Source organism: Carya illinoinensis, chromosome 3, assembly GCF_018687715.1.
Source record: "Carya illinoinensis cultivar Pawnee chromosome 3, C.illinoinensisPawnee_v1, whole genome shotgun sequence".
Lineage (NCBI taxonomy): Eukaryota > Viridiplantae > Streptophyta > Magnoliopsida > Fagales > Juglandaceae > Carya > Carya illinoinensis.
Genome location: NC_056754.1, coordinates 27273916 through 27292882, shown reverse-complemented (window position 1 = coordinate 27292882; position 18967 = coordinate 27273916). Strand labels below are relative to the sequence as shown.

The window sequence follows — 18967 nt, the reverse complement described above, 5'->3', positions numbered from 1 at the left end:
TAGTTTAACCTAATCACTATTATTCTTTTTCTCCCATCTCTTACCTCCTTCTCATTCTCTTCCTTCCTTAAAGGCATAGGCCCACGACATCGTAGGTATTTGCAAGGCAGGACGCATGACGCACGCCTACGGTCTCTCCAAGATATGATAACTTCTAATTGTTTTCTAATGGTAATATGTGATAACCCTTTCATTTTAACATAGAGACATTGATATTATAAAGATCATAAAATCATTGTACAAGTATCAAATTATAATTTAAAATTTCATCTTCATCTCAAGAAATGTTTGTTTGAATATGCGAAGAAATTATATGTTGTGTAATCTTAGAAAAGTAAATTATCTTGAACTAACAACGCTTAAAAAGAGGTTAAATTTATGAACAATAAGGTTTTACCTTTAAAAATAAAATGAAAATATATAATTTCAAATGATAAAATAAAACATAAATAAAAAACAATAAATATTATAAAATTAAAAGTGTTAAACTGAAATTAACCTAATTCCATTTTGAAACAAGTCAAACTATATATATTCTAAATGAGAAAATCTAAACTCAAGAACTGGAGGAGTATATGGGCCGGGGATGGAGATTTTTTATTTTAGAAGGGATGAGGTGGAAAGTTGGGAATGGAGCTAAGATATAGATATGGGAAAACATTTGACTACCTACACCAAGTACCTATAAAGTTCAATCTCAAGTTAAGGTACTCCAACAGAATGCTAGAGTTAGTGAGCTTATTGATCACCAAAAAGCCTGCTAGAATACCAATTTTTAAAAGGAGGTGCTTAGTGAGGAGGAGTCTAAGATTATTTGCAGGTTACCTTTGAGTAAATTAGGAGCTGAGGACACACTACTCTGGGGTTTGAGTAAGAATAGAGTCTTCACTGTTAAATGCGCTTATTATCTAGTAGTTTAGAGATTGAGGTGGTTGGGGGAGACCGGTCTTATTCTAAAAACTTCAAAGTAGGGTGGAAAATGATTTGGAAGCTAAATGTACCTAGTGTAGTGAAAGTCTTTATATGGAAAGCTGCCAATGAAGTTATTCTAACTAAAAGCAATTTGTATAAGAAGAAAGTCATTGATAATGCACTATGTCCAATTTGTGAACAAGTGAAGGTTTTGACAGGTCATGTATTAAGGAGTTGTGGTGCAACAGCTGATGTGTGGGTTGATTCCCTTAGTTCACTTAAAAAAATGGAGCAATCAAGAGGAGAACTTCATCACCTTGTGGGAGAGGATGGTAGACAAAATGCAAGGTTCAATATTGGAAGAAACAACATGTGTACTAAGGAGAATTTGGCTCAAAAGGAATAAGTTTCTCTTTGAGGGGAAGTTTGATAGTTTAGGTGTTGTTTTTAACATGGCAAAGGTTGAACTTGAAGAATACCAGTAAGCTCAAGTGTCTATAAAGGCAATAGAGGGGGAGTCAAGGCCAGTGAACAGATTGGTTAAGTGGATTAAACTAGGTAGTGGGTTCTTGAAAGCAACTGGGATTCAACCTTAGACTGTGGAAATACTAAAATGGGAGCTAGAGTGGTGATCAGGAATGAGGAAGGGGAGTTGATTACTACACTATGTATGCCTCAGGATTATGGTAATAACCCAATTATTATTGAATTCAATACTCTTTGGAAGGCGTTGACACTTTATGGGAAAATTAGGTTATCAAATATAATATTTGAAGGGGATGCATTGGTTGTTTTAAAGGATATACATAGGCAGGAACCAAATTATTCATGGTTTGGTCAGATTATTGAGGATATCAAGTCTGTTTTTTGGGGAAGATGGAGTTGGAAGCTGTAGTATACACATAGAGAAAGTAATATTGTAGCTCATCAAGTAGCCAAACTAGTATTACAATGTGAAGGGGAGAGGGTATGGTTAGAAGAGGGTCCTACAGTTATTTTATTTTATTTTTTATAATAAAAAACACGTACACTTTCATTACTGAATAATCAAATCAGACAATACAATTGCACTAATACAATTCGATACAAATCCTAGATCTACACACTTAGAACTACATAATAAAGCATTCTTTGCAAGAATTTGTGCAGCTTGATTAGCAATCCTCTTAACATAGCAGATCTGCCAAGCATCCATACCAGTTAAAACATGCATAATTTTCCCCACAATATGCCCATACCGTGTGAAATTCTCCTGTGGGTTATTCACTACATCAACCGCATTCTTAGCATCTCTTTCAATAGCACTTGATCAAAGCCAAGTTCACAACAGAAATACAAGCACTCAAAGCTGCTCTAACTTCAACTGAAGTGGAATTAGCATTGAACAACACTAGTTCTCTCAACACTGCTAAAACCTCTCCATGTAAATCTCTAACTACAACCCCAACACCTATTTATGAATGAACATTGTCAACTGCAACATCCCAATTAACCTTAGCCCATGGCCTCTTAGATGGCCTCCATCCTTGCTGACCTGCTTGTCTACTACAACGGTGGGATATCCTTTCAGACTAAGCCAAACTCTTGCAACTGCTTCCTAGCTTGACAAATAAGAACAGTGGGATGGATGAAAGAATTCTCATATATCACAGCATTCCTTCTTAGCCAAATTCTTCTTACAATAATTGCCACTTCAGAAAATTTATTTGCGTCTAAAATAGTAGACATATGTTCCATAAGTGATAGAAAGTCCAAACCCCACCCACTCATTTTCTGTAGTTTATGGCAACCAAGACTCCACACATATTCTGCTACTCCACAGTTCCAAAAAGCATGAATCACATCTTAAGGAAACAAACCACAGATAGAACACATATAATATTCAATCACCGTTTTCTCACTAGATTTGCTCTGGTTGGTAAGCCATTGTGACATGCCTTCCAAATGAAGACCTTAACTATCTTTTGAATAGATAGAGTCCACAGTTGTTTCCAAAACATGTCTCGACTTGATTTGTTAGAAGGTTCCCTTGAAATCTAGTCAATCAACATCTTTTGCAAGTGATAAGTACTTTTCACAAAGAAACTCCTAGACTTAGTACCTTGCCATATCTGCTTGTCTTTACTAATCATCATATCAAGGGGATCTGTAGTATAATTTCAACATCACTAGCAGTAAAGTTTTGTCTCACCATATTAGAATGCCAGCTCCTATTATCAACATCAATTAAATCATGCACTTTTGCTGAGATGGGCAGATTTATACGAGGAGTCTGAAATTTAAATGTCCAAGGTTTAGGAAGCCATATGTCCTTCCATATAGATACCAACCTCCCATTACCAATTCTCCAGATCATACCTTCTTGTAATAAACTCTTAGCACCATGGATTGATCTCCAAGCATATGAAGGCTGAGAACCCAATCTAGAATTTAGAAAATCTCAATTTCTATAGTATTTCTTTTGTATTATGGTTGCTATAAAAGAAGTAGGATTTTGAACTAATCTTCATTCTTGTTTAGCCAGGAGGGCCTTATTAAAACACTCAAAATCCCTAAAACCCAATCTACCAATCCCTTTGTCTTACTCAGAACAAACCAATTGATCTAGTGAATTTTATTATCTTGCTGCTTACGACTCCACAAAAAGTTTTGTATCATCTTAGTTATTCCTTGCAGTATACCTTTTGGGAGTTGAAACACCAACATGCAATATGTGGGGATGGCCTGTACAACTGCCTTGATAAGCACTTACTTACCTACTTGTGACAACCACTTAAGTTACCAATTAATGATCCTTTGCTAGACTGTCTATGATGTAATTACAGGATCTACTTTTACTCCTCTCTATCATGACAAGAAGCCCCATGTATTTCTCATAACATCTAACAGTTGGCACTCCAATCACATTAATCAAAAAGTTTTGTGTTTCCCTTTTGGTACTCTTGCTGAAAAATAGTGACATCTTGTCTCTATTCAACTTCTATCTTGAGGCCATCTCATATTTATGCAGTAATGTATGCAAACACCACCATTCCTTTATTGGGGCCTTACAAAATACCTAAATATCATTAGTGAAGAACAAATGATTCAATTTAAAACCATCTCTGCCAATAGGAACTCCATGTGCACCATTCTATCCAGCATTAGTCAAAAAAGAACTTAGCACTTCAACATAAAGAATAAAGATATAAGGAGAAATAAAATCCCCTTGTCTTAGTCCTCTTGAAGGAAAAAACTTCTAACTTGGAGTCCCATTTATTAGTACAAAATATGAAATGGATTTGAGACACATCATAACACTACTGACCCATCTACAAGGGAAACCCATCTTAAGTAATTCAATAAAAAGCCACTCTATTCCATCATAGGCCTTGCCCATATCTAACTTTAAGGCCATGTAACCCTCCCCGTCTTTCATCTTAGTAGATATAAAATGCAGTGTCTCATAGACTACAAATACATTATCTAAAATAAGTCTGACAGCAACAAAAACACTTTGATATTGACTAATAACATGAGGCAATATCGGTTATAATCTATTGGGAAGAGCTTTGGAACATAACTTGTATAAAACATTATATAAATTGATTGGCCTACAGTCTACCACATTCACTGAGTTTTTCTTTTTTGGTATCAAACACAATAGAGTAGCATTAATTTTCTCTTATAAACCTTGCCCATTAAATAGGTTACTAACAGCTACACTAACTTGATCCCTAACAATGTGCTGCCAATATTTCTGATAAAAACAAGCTGGAAAAACATTAGGCCTATGGGAGTTTAAGGGATCCATTTGCAACAGTGTATATTTGACTTCTTCCACAATATGAGATTTCTCCAAATCAGCTTGACATGCAGCAGGAATCCTTGTATTAAAATCATGAAGAATATCCTCTATACTAGTTAGAGTGGAAGTATCCTAGATGTTTCCTAAATGATCCATGAAAGCCTTACTGATGTCTTCCTGTGTTTTATATAAAGTACCCTTGGCATCCTCCACACAACCAATAAAGTTACTTTTCCTTTCTTTGATTAGCACACTAATGAAAATACCATGTGTTACTATCCCCATCCTTTGACCAATGCTACTTAGCTCTCTGTTGCCATGCAATCTCTTCCTATTCTAAAAGAGCATCTACTTCATTTTGAATCCTCTTATTTTCCTCCACAATAGCACCATCTCCATGCTCCTCATAATGAGCCAACAATGTTGTCTTATCCTTAATTAACTTTCTCATGCTGGAACTAGTAGCTATACACCACCTTTTTATTTGTCTGTGATATTGCTACAACTTAGATTCAACCTGTTGAACATTATTAATGCTCATCTGCCTAGATTACAATGCACTAGTCACAATATTAGAATATTCTTCAGATAATGACCAACTGGCTTCAAACCTAAAAGGTTTATAATTTTTGGTATAACCATTCTGATTTCTCAACTTCATCATTAAAGGGAAGTGATTAGGGGTGTAACCGGTCCGGTTTGGTCCGGTTTTGTACAAAATCTAGGACCGAACCGGTAGGTACCGGTTTTGCATTTTTCAAAACCGATTACGCACCGATTTTCCTCCTAAACCGGTATTCCGGTTTTACCGGTTTCCGGTCCGGTTTGGTCCCGTTTTCCGGTTTTAATAAAATACAAATTTTTTATAAAAATTCTGTTTAAAAGAAAAAACTGATTTAAAAAATTCTGTTTACCATTTACAAAAATCTGCTTTGCAAAAAAAAAATCTGCTATGTAAAAAAATTCTGCTATCAAAAATCTGGTTTATAAAAAAAAAATCTGTTATGTAAAAAATTCTGATATAAAAAATCTGCTTTATAAAAAAAATCTGTTATATAAACAAAATTCGCTATATAAAAAATTGCTATAAAACAAAAACTAAAATAAGAAATTTAGTGTAAAAAAAAAATCTGCTATAATCCTATATTAGACGATTAGTATTAGTATATATATATTAGTATTAGTTATAGCTATATAATATATTAGACAATATAATAGTATTAATATTAGACTATTAGTATAGCTATATGTTAGTGTTAGTTTTGATGATTTAGTATAACTATATTAGTATGAGTATTAACTATAATCTATATTAGAATATTAGTATTAGTATATATGTGATTATTTTTTATGTGATTAAAAATTATATATAATATAAAATATATTATATATAATATTAATATATAAATAGTACCGGTTCGGTCCGGTCCAAAACTAACCGAAACCGAAATCGGACCGGTTCCGGCCGGTTTTTCATTTATGAAAACCGGTTCCGGACCGAACCGTTCCAAAACTGGCACAACCGGTCCGGTCCGGTTTGGTCCGGGCCGGTTTTCCGGTTTGCCGGTTTTTTTTTACACCCCTAGAAGTGATCTAAACTTCTTACTAGTAACACACTCACTTCCATATTAGGCTACTGAGCATACCAACTCTTATTAGCCACCATTCTATCCAATCTTTCTTTAGTGAAATTTCCATCCTTTCGATTTTTACACCAAGTATACTTTGACCCTTTATAATCAAGGCTACTCAGATCACAAAAACTCAATGCTCTTTAGAAATTAGCCATATGCAATGGGGATCTCCACGTTGCTCCATATTTCTCAACTTGACATAAAATCTTATTAAAATCACCAAAACATAGCCATGGAACTGGATCATAGGACTTCAACACTTTTAGCAAACTCCAACCTTTCTATCTTTGGCCAATCTCTGGATAACCATAGAAGCCTGTCAATTTTCAAGTGCTCTCAACATTAGAATCAATAACCTGAGCATTCATATGCTGTAGAGAATAATTCTGAATTCGTAAATCAATTCCTTCCTTCCAAAATAAAGCCAACCTTTCCTTACTGCCACCACTATCCACAACAAACACATTCTCATAACCAAGTTTATACTGCAACTTAACCATTCTATTTTTATGAGATTTTGTCTCCATTAAAAATAGAATGTCGGGACAAACCTCCTTCACCATTTGACGAAGATCTCGCACATGTCGAGGAGTCTTGAGCCATTGACAATTCCAGCTTAGAATATTCATACCAATCAGTGGGGCTGACCAGCCTCTGTCGCATCATTAGACACTATTTTCTTCCTCATTTTTCCACTGGTATTAAGAACTTCAATAGATGGGTCTTCATCAATGACCATATCCATTAACTTCCATTTTGGCTAAGTACTATCCCCTGTAATAGATGGAAAAGTTTTTGAATTCAAACAACATGCCTTTCTTTTCCATGATCTTGTCACCATTGCCCCTCTGTCCTCATCAACCACATCACCCTCGTCGCATCATTTTCTTCTAAGTTCAAACAAGATAGCACCTTTCCTTTTGTTACAGACTTGTCCTTATCAAGGATATCATAATTACATTTCATAGTTTTCATCCCCACACCCTCAATTGCATTCGAAATAACACCCAAGTCACCATGAAGAGACACCCCAAAAATAGGTGGAAAGTTAGATAGTTTATCTCTAGAATCGTCCACATGATTAGTCAATTTTTAAAAACCAGCATTTAAATTTTGAAAAGTACATTCTAACTGCTCAAGAGTTTTGGAGATTGATAATTACCTTTAACCAACCAATTGGTCATCTATAGTAGAGACCACTCCATCAATCGTTAAAGAACTCCAGTAATTGTCGTGCCCGCCATAGCAGAAACTTTGCCGTCCACCATCTTCCTTCAATTCATCTCCTCCATTGACAACTCATTATTCATAGTAGGATCAGACTTCATTGTAGTAGATTGGACAGCCCTAAGCCAAACTCTATATGGCTTTGAAGAGTCTGACTTATTTGGATCCAAAGGCACCCATCCAATGCCATTTTAATCAACATCAACCAATGGCAATGAACCAATAGCAAAACCCAGTCTCTTCTCTACTAGTTTATTCATACCACTTAAAGGGAGATCATGAAATTGGACCCACAAGTACTCCTCATCAAACTGCATGTCCTTAATAGAAATGTACCCATCAAAATCATGAAGGATCACTATATATCTATCAAACATCCATGCATAGCCTCTTTTGATTTTTAATAAATCAGCCATGGACTAAAACTGCAATATAAATTTATTTGCACCAAAAAACTTATAGACCTAACCACCTTCCAAAGCTTCAACATGGTTGTACGAAATACTTTCAAAAGGAAATGACTTCTCAGAGATAATTTTGCCTACTAAGCAAAACTTTCCCCACTTCAGAGTATCCTCAACATCACCCACATCTATCACAACATTCTGTCTTTTCTTCTTTGTTAAAGTTAAATTACCATACAACAATGATAAATCATTTGTCATCATTTCCGATACACCAAATCTCCACTGGCTTCGACCAAGGAGACAACTTGCCCGTAGCAAACTCTTCCCCTCACCTTTGTCGCCCAAGAGAGAGATCCAAGAGAGAGACTTTTTTTCCATTTTCAGTCAACTTCCCTACATTTATTGATAGATATGTACAGTTTGATAAGCATTGTATTGAATAATGTTTTGATGAATGATATGAAAGAGAGGTTTTATTCCCAAAAAAAAAAAAACTACTCTAACTAGGTACATTATACCTCCTAGCTCACACATCAGCTATCCATCGGAGCTTACAAATATACAATAACCCCACTCAAATAGGATTAAGGTTCGGTTTAGCTAAGTCAAAATTTCTGTTTCAAATATCAAATTCTCGCATCATCATTATAATTTTTTTAAATTTTCGTATAAAATATAATAAATAATTTAATTTTTTCAAATCTTAATTTAACTTTTTCAAATTCTAAAACAATAATAATATTAAAATATAATATTTTAAACTTTTATTTAAAACTCAAAATTTTCATTTCACTGCTCAAACCATACATAAAATTTTATAAAATTTCAATACGAAACTTAAGTTAAAAAAGAGAAGAGCAAAGCCTACCTTGAGGCCACTATGGATTGGCGCCGTGGTTTAGTTGGATCTATCAAGTCTTGGCCACCCAAGGCCTCGTCCTCTGATTCCAGCAAGCTTCGGCAACCGCTTATTGTAAATGTTTTTGTGGCATTGGCCATAGGTGGCTACCACCGCCTGAGCAATGCTAGAATCAAAATCAATTTATCCTTATATTTTAAAATTAATTTTCTTATTTTTTAAGAAAAAAAGAATTCCTTCCTCACCACCAAATAATTTGTCTTTTAATAGTCCCTCGTCTTGTTTGGAATGAGTCAATGACAATAGAACTAATAAGGGGAATGAAAAAGGTCCATATATATGCAATGTAACTACGTAAGGATATCATAATTTTCTATCTTAATTTACAAGAGAATCAACGGAGATATTCCCATATTCTTTTTGACTTCTTAACCCACCACTCACAAAATGTCTAATTATTTAAAAATATTAATTTAGACACTACAGTAAAAAAGATAAGGGAGAAATATTACAATTCATTCCCACGACCATTTTTCTTTTGTTGGGTTCGAAGTTACAACCCACGGACTCTGCCCACTTTATTACTATTAAAAAAGGGCATGCCACTTGGAATACGTGTCAACTATTTGTACCTCTTTAATTTAGAAAATATTAATTGAACTTTCACCGATTTGAACCCCTTTTGTTTTTTGTTTTTTTTTTTTTAATTTTCATTCGTCTCTCTATTTTATAAGATAAAAATACAAATAAGCTACTAATAATTATATTTATTAATTTTTGAATCTTCCCTAAACAATAACAAAGCTTGATTCCTTTGATTGAATGAAATAAGTAAAATTAATTTGAGAAATATTATCTAAAACTTGTAATCTTTAATCGTATTAATTAAGTAATGTGACTTATTATATTTTTCTTAAATCATAAGTTATTTTTATTTAAATAGAAATACGATACATAATTTAGCATGTTATTATTATTATTTTGTAGCAAAATCATGGAACATCATATCCTATCCTATGTGAAAATCCAATTGAGACATACCATAACTTGCATAAAAGCTCAAGGGAAAAAAGTACATAGTCTAAAATAATAAGCTCTCAAAATTATTGTTATGAACGTGTTTTACTACTACTCACACATGAACACTTGCAATCAAAGAGTTGAATAGTTTGAGGGTTTTGAGAAATGCTTCTAATGTCTAAGCCAGTGATTATAATGGAAAATTCTCTTTACTATACTAATAAATCAAATAGATTTTACATACTTGAGTTGTCTATATATATAGCACTCGTGAGACTTCTGTTATTATGTGATAGTGGGTTTATCCATTATTTGAAATTGAAGTCTTGGGATAAAAAATTTATCTATACTCAAATGATTAGATAGTTTTCTTTACGCGGATGACTTTCAAATAATTATTCTCTCGATGGTCAGGATGGAATAGATTATAAGAATAAACCAAGTTTTCAAGAAAGCTTGGTTATTGGCCTAACTTGTATGCCACTGATCAGTCCAACAGCCTCGTAGACTCATAGTGGTATTAAGCCCTTTCCAATTATTTTATAAAAATATTCTTCATCTATTTATGGAATGATAAAAATGTATTAAAATACCTTTTTTGAAAATAAAAATAACTATCAGAAAATTAAGTTTGACAAGAGAAAACGAAGGGGGTAATCTTGGTATTTCTTATGGGATCCACTTAACAGTAATAAATCACACTCGATCTCATTATAATGTAAACTATGCACCATTCATACTTGCCCACTTGGCGAAATCATGACATTCTCCCCCAAAACTTGATCGTGCGAATGAACAAATGCCACCTGGCGAGTTCAGTGCGAGTTCCGCTTCGGCGTAGGAGATAATAATAGTTCCCTTCCCTCATACGGTAGCAAACTTTGGCTAGCCGGACTGAACTCTCTCTCTTTCCAACTTTGGTCTCTCACTTAATATTATTTTTATTTTTTGTTCTCTATTTATAATATCTGGAGAGGTATTTACAACGGAAATGGATCTTGAAGTGGAGGATTGCGCCTCTGGAACTCCCCAGACTTTGATCTCCAAGAAACCCAAGCACGACGAGGTATTCTTTTTCATTTTGTTCCGTGGTTGACGTTGGTTTCTAGATTGGTGGATCTTGGTTTGATTCGATGGACCTTTGATCGGTTGTGTTGTTATTAGGAAAGATGGTTTATTTCGGCTTACGATTACTGGGTTTGGGTTTGTTTGGTCGGTTAAGCTTGTTAATTTATGTGGGGCTGGTTTGGTGTTTTTCATTTTGATCCTGGTGATGCTTATGATCTATACTTGTTTTGAACTTTATGGGTTTTTGTTCGTTGATTTTGTTGGCTTATTGCAATTGATGTCATGCATTTTGTAAGGTTTTGTTTGGTTCCTGAGGAAGTTGAGGAAATGGAAGTCAAAAGTCCCGCTGTTTGGTTGCTAAGAAAGTTGAGGTAAAAAGGTCGGGGGGAAGGGGTTTTTTTTTTTTTTTTTTTTTTGTTTGTTGGGGAGGGGGGGGTGGGGGTGGGGGTGGGGGCGGGGGCGTTGAAACCCTACTAAAGTACCTCTTGGAGATCAATTCAAATCTCTTTTCTCTTACAAAGCAACCAGCAAAAGTCTTTTTCCCCGAACTTTCAACCGCCAAAGGGTACTTGATATTATTGTCATTTGTATCATGGAGTCATATTGAAGAATGATTTGAGAGCAGGGAATACTCGTTAAGCATGCTTTATTTCTGTGATTTTGGGCTTTATGTTATAATCTTTATCTTGTATGTATGAAACAGTATTAGAGTCAAATCATTTATAAGGTCAAGGTGATATAAGGCATCCGATGAAAGTTCCAAATCATGTTCCCTTTATTTCTAGTATCATGCTTGCTTAATGTGCGGACTCTGAAGGGCAAAATGATTCAACCGATTGCTGGTTATCCTTGATGGTGATCTAGAAGACAGTTCAATGTCACTCCCATTCCAGTGTGCATATGCATGCTTGAGCTTTTTGATGTTTTGACCAGTTGCTCTGCACAGCGAGTTCTTTACCTCCGTGAATCTAGCAGACTAAAGAGAGTAATTGTTGTTTTATCCACTTTATGGTTTTTTTTTTTTTTTTTCCTATGTGGGATAAAACTAAGCATACAAATTTCTTAGCTTCTCCCAGACCATACCGTGTTTTCTTGCAAAACACACCTTTGCCACTGGTATAATTCCTGTTCCTGAGTTAATGATTACGGTGCACTTTTGGAATCTTTCTTTGAGTTCTGTTGGCATGTTTAGTTGATTTTCCTATTTGGGACAAAATTTATTCTTTCATAATATCCTACATACTCATGAAACAATTTTATTGTTTAGATCAACATGGGCAGCAAAGGGAAAACAAAAATAACCTATGATGAGACCTTGGAAGACCAAGTTAAGGTACATGGTTAAGCATGTGCCTTGCTGATAGGCTTCCTTTTACCTGATATTACTTGTGCCGTTAGGTATTTAATTTTCTACTTTCTCCAGGATGCTTCAGCCAGTGATCCTGGAAATTCTGCTGTAGTAGGATCCCCGGACAGTGTCAATCACCTGAAGAGTTCTGCACCAGGATCACTCAATTCAAACAATCTTCGTAGTTCCAATTCCGATATAACATATCATGACGATGATGGGGATGGCACTGGTGCTGGGGAAGATGATGCTGGTTTTATTGAAGATGATGATTATGTTTCTGATTATGATGACAATGATGATTTCTTGTATGATGATGGTTATACGGGCATGCAATATCAATTTGATAAGGTGGACTTTCCTCCTGGTGTAGAGGCACCTCTTCCTTGGTTGAACGACCGGGATTCAAGTGCCAATATACCGCCTTCAACAAGGACTCTAACTATTTCAGACATTCCAGACAGCAAAAAGCAGGCAGCTGCTACCAGCAGTTCATCCATTCCTGCAGATTCAAAATTAAAGGAGAAAGTAGAAGCAAATGAGGATGCTGTCATGCAAAAGTTGCAACAGTTTAAGCAATTTGACATTGTGGATGACTTTTCAGATCATCACTTTAGCCGCATGGGCTTCTCAGATGGGAAGGTGATGGAAGTTACCTATAGATATGTTTATGTTGTGTACTTTTGGAAAGGATGTAATTTTACATTGTGCATTTACTTATATGTAAAAAAATTACATTTTGTACTGCTCTTTCTTTGTGGGGTGTCTCTCTCCAACGAACACAAAGACACACACTTGCACATGCATGCACACACACCAGTGCGCCCCCCGCCCACACATTATTGTGTAACAATATCAGTATTTATGTGTTTCTTGTATGAATTGGTTTGTCTCTTTGTTGATAGCCACCCAAGAATTGGGCAAAGAGAATCCAGGAGGAGTGGAAAATACTGGAGAAGAATTTACCTGGTGAGTTCTGACTCTTCATATGCATAAAGATTGTTCTATAATAATAATACACCTCAGGAATATATTGGGACTATTTTACTAATTAAGATTTTCTGTATTTAGACTATTAGTCTCTGGTCATTTGCCAAGGTGAAATTAATATCATAAGAAATTTCATTTTGTTTATAAAAGAAAAACATTAAGCATTAAACGTGTGATAGAAAAAGGAAGTTGTTTTATTTTGGAGAACCGTCTTTTCTGGTGGTCACATGTTTATTAATCTCTTCAGCTGACTCATCTCTCCCTCCCTCTACAAATTCTACTTCTGCAGATACAATATTTGTTAGAGCTTATGAAGCAAGAATGGAACTTTTGAGGGCTGTTATAATTGGACCTGCAGGCACTCCTTACCATGATGGCCTTTTTGTCTTTGATTGCCTCTTTCCCACTACATATCCCAGCTCACCACCGGTATGTACTTGGTAATGATGCCTGTACTTCTGTAATCCTAATCTTCTGTAATCCTAATCTTGTTTTGATGATAGAAACCGTGAGCTTTTTTCTTTCAGATGGTGTACTACTATTCAGGTGGCCTTCGACTGAACCCAAATTTGTATGATTGTGGGAAAGTCTGCCTGAGTCTTTTGGGCACCTGGACTGGGAAACAGAATGAGATGTGGATCCCAGAGAAATCAACCATGTTACAGGTTTTGGTGTCTATACAAGGGCTGATTCTGAATGCGAAGCCCTTCTTTAATGAACCTGGTTATGAAACAACATATGTTGGGGCAGAAGGTGAAAGAAGATCAATGGAGTATAATGACAATGCTTTTATTCTATCCTTGAAGACGATGATATACACAGTGAGGCGACCACCAAAGGTACAATTGTGACAACTGTCTCAGTTAGCAATTTAAGCTTTTTTCCTTGAATGTTAGTTTCGTTTGTTTTGTTTATCCATCAATCTGCATTTACTTGGATGCACGGTTGGATTAATTTGTTCAGGCTCTATTTGTATGAGAAAAATATTGGGTATCAGGATAGCTATTTAGCAGACATGATCATACCTATCAAGGTCTGTGTCTAGTTCATTTATAAAAAGGTTAGAGGATAAAAATGAGTACCAAGAATCCTGGAAAGATCACATATGTTTCAATAAATTCATTGCAAAGCTTTAAAAATTATAAACCTAATTACAAAGTCTTTGGCATTATTGATTCATCAATGAGCACATGGTAGGCATTTTGACACTTTGATTAATTGCTGCTGAATACCACTTAACCGCTAGAGTTGAAGTCTCATAGATAATATCAATTTGGTGCCCCTCTGGGCTTCCTTTTTGGCTCTCATGGAGATAGATCACTCGGGCTTATGGCAGGGAGCCTTTCACCCCAATCAACAGCTCCTCAGATACCTGTCACTCAATAAATGAACGAACACACACTCTCACACACACGCATAATTGATCAATAGGGTTACCCCCCACCTAGTGGATCTTGAACCATAACCTCACCCTCCACCTTGATCTTCAGTGCACTGAAGCCATTTCTACAAGGATCATCAGTTTCTTGGAAGTTCTTTCCCTTCTTATATTTTGCTTTTCAATAGATGATCCCATGGGTGAGCTATGCACTTATCAGTCTATACATGTGGAGAACTTTATTTGCAGCATTTTGAGGACTTTGCAGCGTTTTGCGATATCCAACTCTCATCTGACTTTATTTGCAGTATTTTGAGGACTTTGTTGCTGGTCATTTTCAACATCGAGCACGTGATATTTTGGTTGCATGTAAAGCATATATGGAAGGGGCTCCTGTAGGGTCCGTTAATGATGGAGCACGCGATGATGCTGGAGCACAGGACGATGATGGAAAGCGCAGGTCAAGTGACTTCAAGTCGACATTGGCTAAGATGATAAATATGCTCATCACAAACTTCACCAAGAACGGGTCGACAGACATTGAGCAATTTCGCCTTCTGGCATAAAATCACAGGCGGAGCTGACAGCTTGAGAAAGGCTACAAGATCAAATTATGTACAGGGTGGGTGAAACCAATGTTAGAATCGACGTATAGCAGGTGCCTTTCTGGTCGCAATTTTGGATGGGATTGGACCATCAGTCTCTACTATCATCTGGGTTCCAGGTAGTTGTTTATATAATTGGTCAATTCGGGGATGATGGAAGAGTTTCTATTGGATTTAGTTTGCTGCACGCCTCTAAATGAGTGAATGCATTCATGCTAATACGCCCGTGTGAACTATTAATCGTAAATGCACGGGATGTAGGAGCTTAGCCTTCCAGATATTAAGGATGTATGCAGTCGTGTTTTTGCGTTTGCTTGGGGCTAGACATTCTGGATCTGCACCCTAACTCGAGATTAGAGGCCTCTCAACTCCATTTTGGGTAAAACATTTCACGCTGCATTTGGTGGAAAAGACCCGGTTTGAATATAAAAAATATTTCATCTTATCTCATTATTACATATTTTTCTAATTTCTACATAAAATATAATAAATTTTTTTTTTTAAATTTTGAAAGAATAATAATATTAAAAAAATAATATTTTAAAAATATTTTATTCAACTTTTATTTCAAATCATCTTAATTCACTGTCCAAACAGAATCTAAAGCTTTGAACATATGGGGAATGCTAAGAATTAGTGACGATTCTCTCTGGAATTGGATCCGTTCCTAGACAAAAATAAAAAACAAAATAGAAAATAGGCAACTGTTATTTAAGATTACAACGACGACGAAAATGCTGAAATTGAAGAACAGGGGGCAAGCCTATGAGGAGCCTCAAAAAAGCACTAAAAAAAGGCTGCTCCATTGCCCGGTTGTATGCCGGGGGAACTCGCAGTTTCTTTTTACACGTATCAGTCGACTTATTATTTTTTTTTGAAAGGGTATATTTTCTGTCATTTAATTATAAAAATGATAATATACATGGAGGAGCTTCCTTTATTGTTACAATTAACTCTGGAACAATTAACTCTGGACAAGTAAGAGCATCTTTTGCTAGTAAGTGAGCTACAATGTTACTATTTCTCCTAACATGAGAAACTTTCCAATTTGCAAAATATGAAAGACATGACCTTGTTTCACACACGTACATGCTAGCACTACACCTCGCTTCTTTTCCTTCTTGTAGGGCTTTTGTGACTTGCAAAGAATCACCCTCAAGGATGACCTGTTGTAAACCAAGGTCTAGGCCAAATTTGGCTGCTTGTAAGGCACCATACGCTTCTGCTAGGAGAGGATCTGGATAAATCTGTTTCTTTAGTCGCAAAGTGGCAATAACCTGATTGTCACTGTCTCTTACTACCACTCCTATTCCAATTACTTCTCCTGCCTTATCCACTGCCCCATCCCAATTGATCTTAAACCAGTTTGGTGAAGGGGCCTGCCACACTTCAGTTGAGGGGCAGCTTGATGGTTTTTTGCTGTAAGATCAACACCCTTCTCTGCCAACATATCTAACAAGGTTCAGGTTTCCTTAACAATAATGTGAGGCTCAGTAAACTCTTGTTTGAATATGTATGAGTTCCTTCTCCACCAGAATTTTCTTGCCACTACCACAAATTCCTGGACTTCTTCTTCACTCAGCACCTTGGTTAAATGATCAAAAAACAGTAGCATGGAAAGTTGCTTAGTAGATCTTTTCTAGATTCTTTTAGAGCATAAACTCCACACATCCATGGCTGCTGCATAGCTCCACAATGCATGGAGAACATCTTCACTTTCCCTACAGCAGATGGGACATAGGGCATCATTGATTACATTCATCTTGAAGAGTTTAGTTTGAGTGGGAAGGGCCTCATGGCATGCCCTCCACATAAACATTTTATCCCCAGGGGTTTCTCTCAGCTTCCAGATCTTACTCCACACTTCTTGATGTATGTTACTCGATGAGGCTTGGTTTAGGCTTGCCACCTGTCTAGTCTTTTTCATGTGATAAGCACTTTTTACAGAGAAAGACCCCTACTTAGTACCACTCCATATGATCCTATCTCTGGTTTCCATGGAGCTAATTGGGGTTTGCAGTATCAATTTTGCCTCCCCCTCAGCAAAGGTGTCTTGAACTAATTCAGTTTTCCACACCTTGGCTTCAGGATTGATCAATTCTGCAACTTTGGCCTTTACATCCAGATTTTTCACTGGGCTGGTGACTTTGCTAGGATTGGGATAGCCAAGCCATTTGTCTTCCCATATGTGAATCTCAGATCCTGTTCCCAGCCTCCAAAAAGCACCATCTTCTATAACTTGTCTTGCTGCAAGAAGGCTTCTCCAAACAAAGGAAGGCTTGGACCCTAATTTTGCTTCCTGAAAATTCAAATTAGGGTGGTATTTGGCTTTTAAGACTTTAGTAGCCAAGGAATTAGGATCTTGGATTAGTCTCCAACATTGTTTAGAGAGCATGGCTTTGTTGAAGCACACAAGATCCCTAAAACTGAGGCCCCCTATTGCCTTTGCTTGTCCTATTTTCCTCCAGGATACCCAGTGAGTTTTGTGTTCCTTCTCTTACTGACCCCACCAGAATTGCTGAATAACACTATTGATAGATTGAAGGAAGGAGGTAGGGAGTTTAAAAACACTCATACTATAGGTGGGTAAGGCTTGGATCACTGCTTTGAGGTAAATTTCCTTCCCTGCCTGAGATAGAGTTTTAGTTCTGTGGTTATTAAGCCTCAATCTGATTTTGTCTAGAATTTCTTGGAAGGATTTGGACTTGTTTCTTCCCACCACTGATGGTAATCCCAGATACCTTTCATAGGCTAAACCAGACTTTATCCCAACAACTGATAGAATGTAATCTTGGATCTACCTTGCTGTGTTTTTGCTGAATATAATGGAAGTTTTTTCTAGATTTAATCTTTGGCCAAATGCCATCTCATAAGCTCTTAGAAGATTTATCATTCTACTCCATTCCATCACATTTGCCTTACAAAATAGTAGGCTGTCATCTGCAGAAAAGAGGTGAGAGATTCTTAAATGATTCTTCCCAATTGGTACCCCATTAATCAGTCTATCTTCTCCAACCTTGTGAATCAGGTTGCTTAGTGCCTCTGCACACATGATGAAAAGATAATGTGACAGTGGGTCACCTTGTCTAATGCCTCGAGAATGTAGGAACTCTTGTTGAGGCTCACCATTCACTAATAGAGCATAGGAGACAGATTCTATGCATCTCATCACCAGTTCCACCCACTGACTGCAAAACCCCATCTTTTGAAGCACAGCTCGAAGGAAGCCCCACTCAACTCTGTCATAAGTTTTGCTCATGTCTAGCTTTAGTGCCATGTACCATTCTTTTCCTCACAATTTATATTTCATAGTATGCAAAGCCTCAAAAGCAATAATAACGTTATCAGTTATTAGTCTATTAGGGATAAAAGCAGATTGAGAAGGAGATATGAGACTAGGTAAAACATTCTTTAATCTGTTAGCTATGCATTTAGAAATGAGTTTATATGGTAATTACAGAGAGATATGGGCCTGAATTCTGTGACTATGATGGGAACTTTCTTCTTGGGAATGAGGGCAATGAAGGTGCTGTTGATGTCCCTTATGTTGCCACTTGAATTAAGGACACTTAGAATAGTATCACACACCTGTGGTCCCACCACTGGCCAGTGCTTTTGGTAGAAGTTTGCAGGGAATCCATCTGGTCCTAGGGAGCTTAATCCATTCATGCTGAAAAGAGCTTCTTTCATCTCTTGCACAGTGTAGGCCTTGGTCAGCATGGAGTTTTGTGG

General features: G+C 36.4%; 1 protein-coding gene across 4 annotated transcripts; it reads left to right on the top strand.

The window, feature by feature from the left end:
• The first annotated feature begins 10715 nt into the window (after positions 1–10715).
• Positions 10716–15546, top strand: LOC122304000 (putative ubiquitin-conjugating enzyme E2 38). 4 transcript variants are annotated; one of them, XM_043116009.1, is made up of 7 exons: positions 10717–10912; positions 12182–12247; positions 12338–12904; positions 13168–13231; positions 13542–13681; positions 13780–14091; positions 14939–15546. In XM_043116009.1, the coding sequence occupies exons 1-7, from the start codon at positions 10838–10840 to the stop codon at positions 15194–15196; spliced, it is 1482 nt and encodes a 493-aa protein (XP_042971943.1). In that variant the 5' UTR covers positions 10717–10837; the 3' UTR covers positions 15197–15546. The 4 variants fall into 4 exon arrangements, with proteins under 4 accessions (XP_042971944.1, XP_042971943.1, XP_042971945.1 ...); XM_043116011.1 differs by lacking the exon at positions 10717–10912 and adding an exon at positions 11389–11479; XM_043116008.1 differs by lacking the exon at positions 10717–10912 and adding an exon at positions 11517–11899.
• The last annotated feature ends 3421 nt before the right edge of the window (positions 15547–18967 follow it).

Excerpts from the sequence above, each read along its gene's own strand:
- LOC122304000 (XM_043116008.1), top strand. The coding sequence starts at position 11,819 with ATGCTTGAGCTTTTTGATGTTTTGACCAGTTGCTCTGCACAGCGAGTT. Across the intron at positions 13,232-13,541 it reads ACTGGAGAAGAATTTACCTG|ATACAATATTTGTTAGAGCT; the intron begins GTGAGTTCTGAC and ends CTACTTCTGCAG. Across the intron at positions 14,092-14,938 it reads CAGTGAGGCGACCACCAAAG|TATTTTGAGGACTTTGTTGC; the intron begins GTACAATTGTGA and ends CTTTATTTGCAG.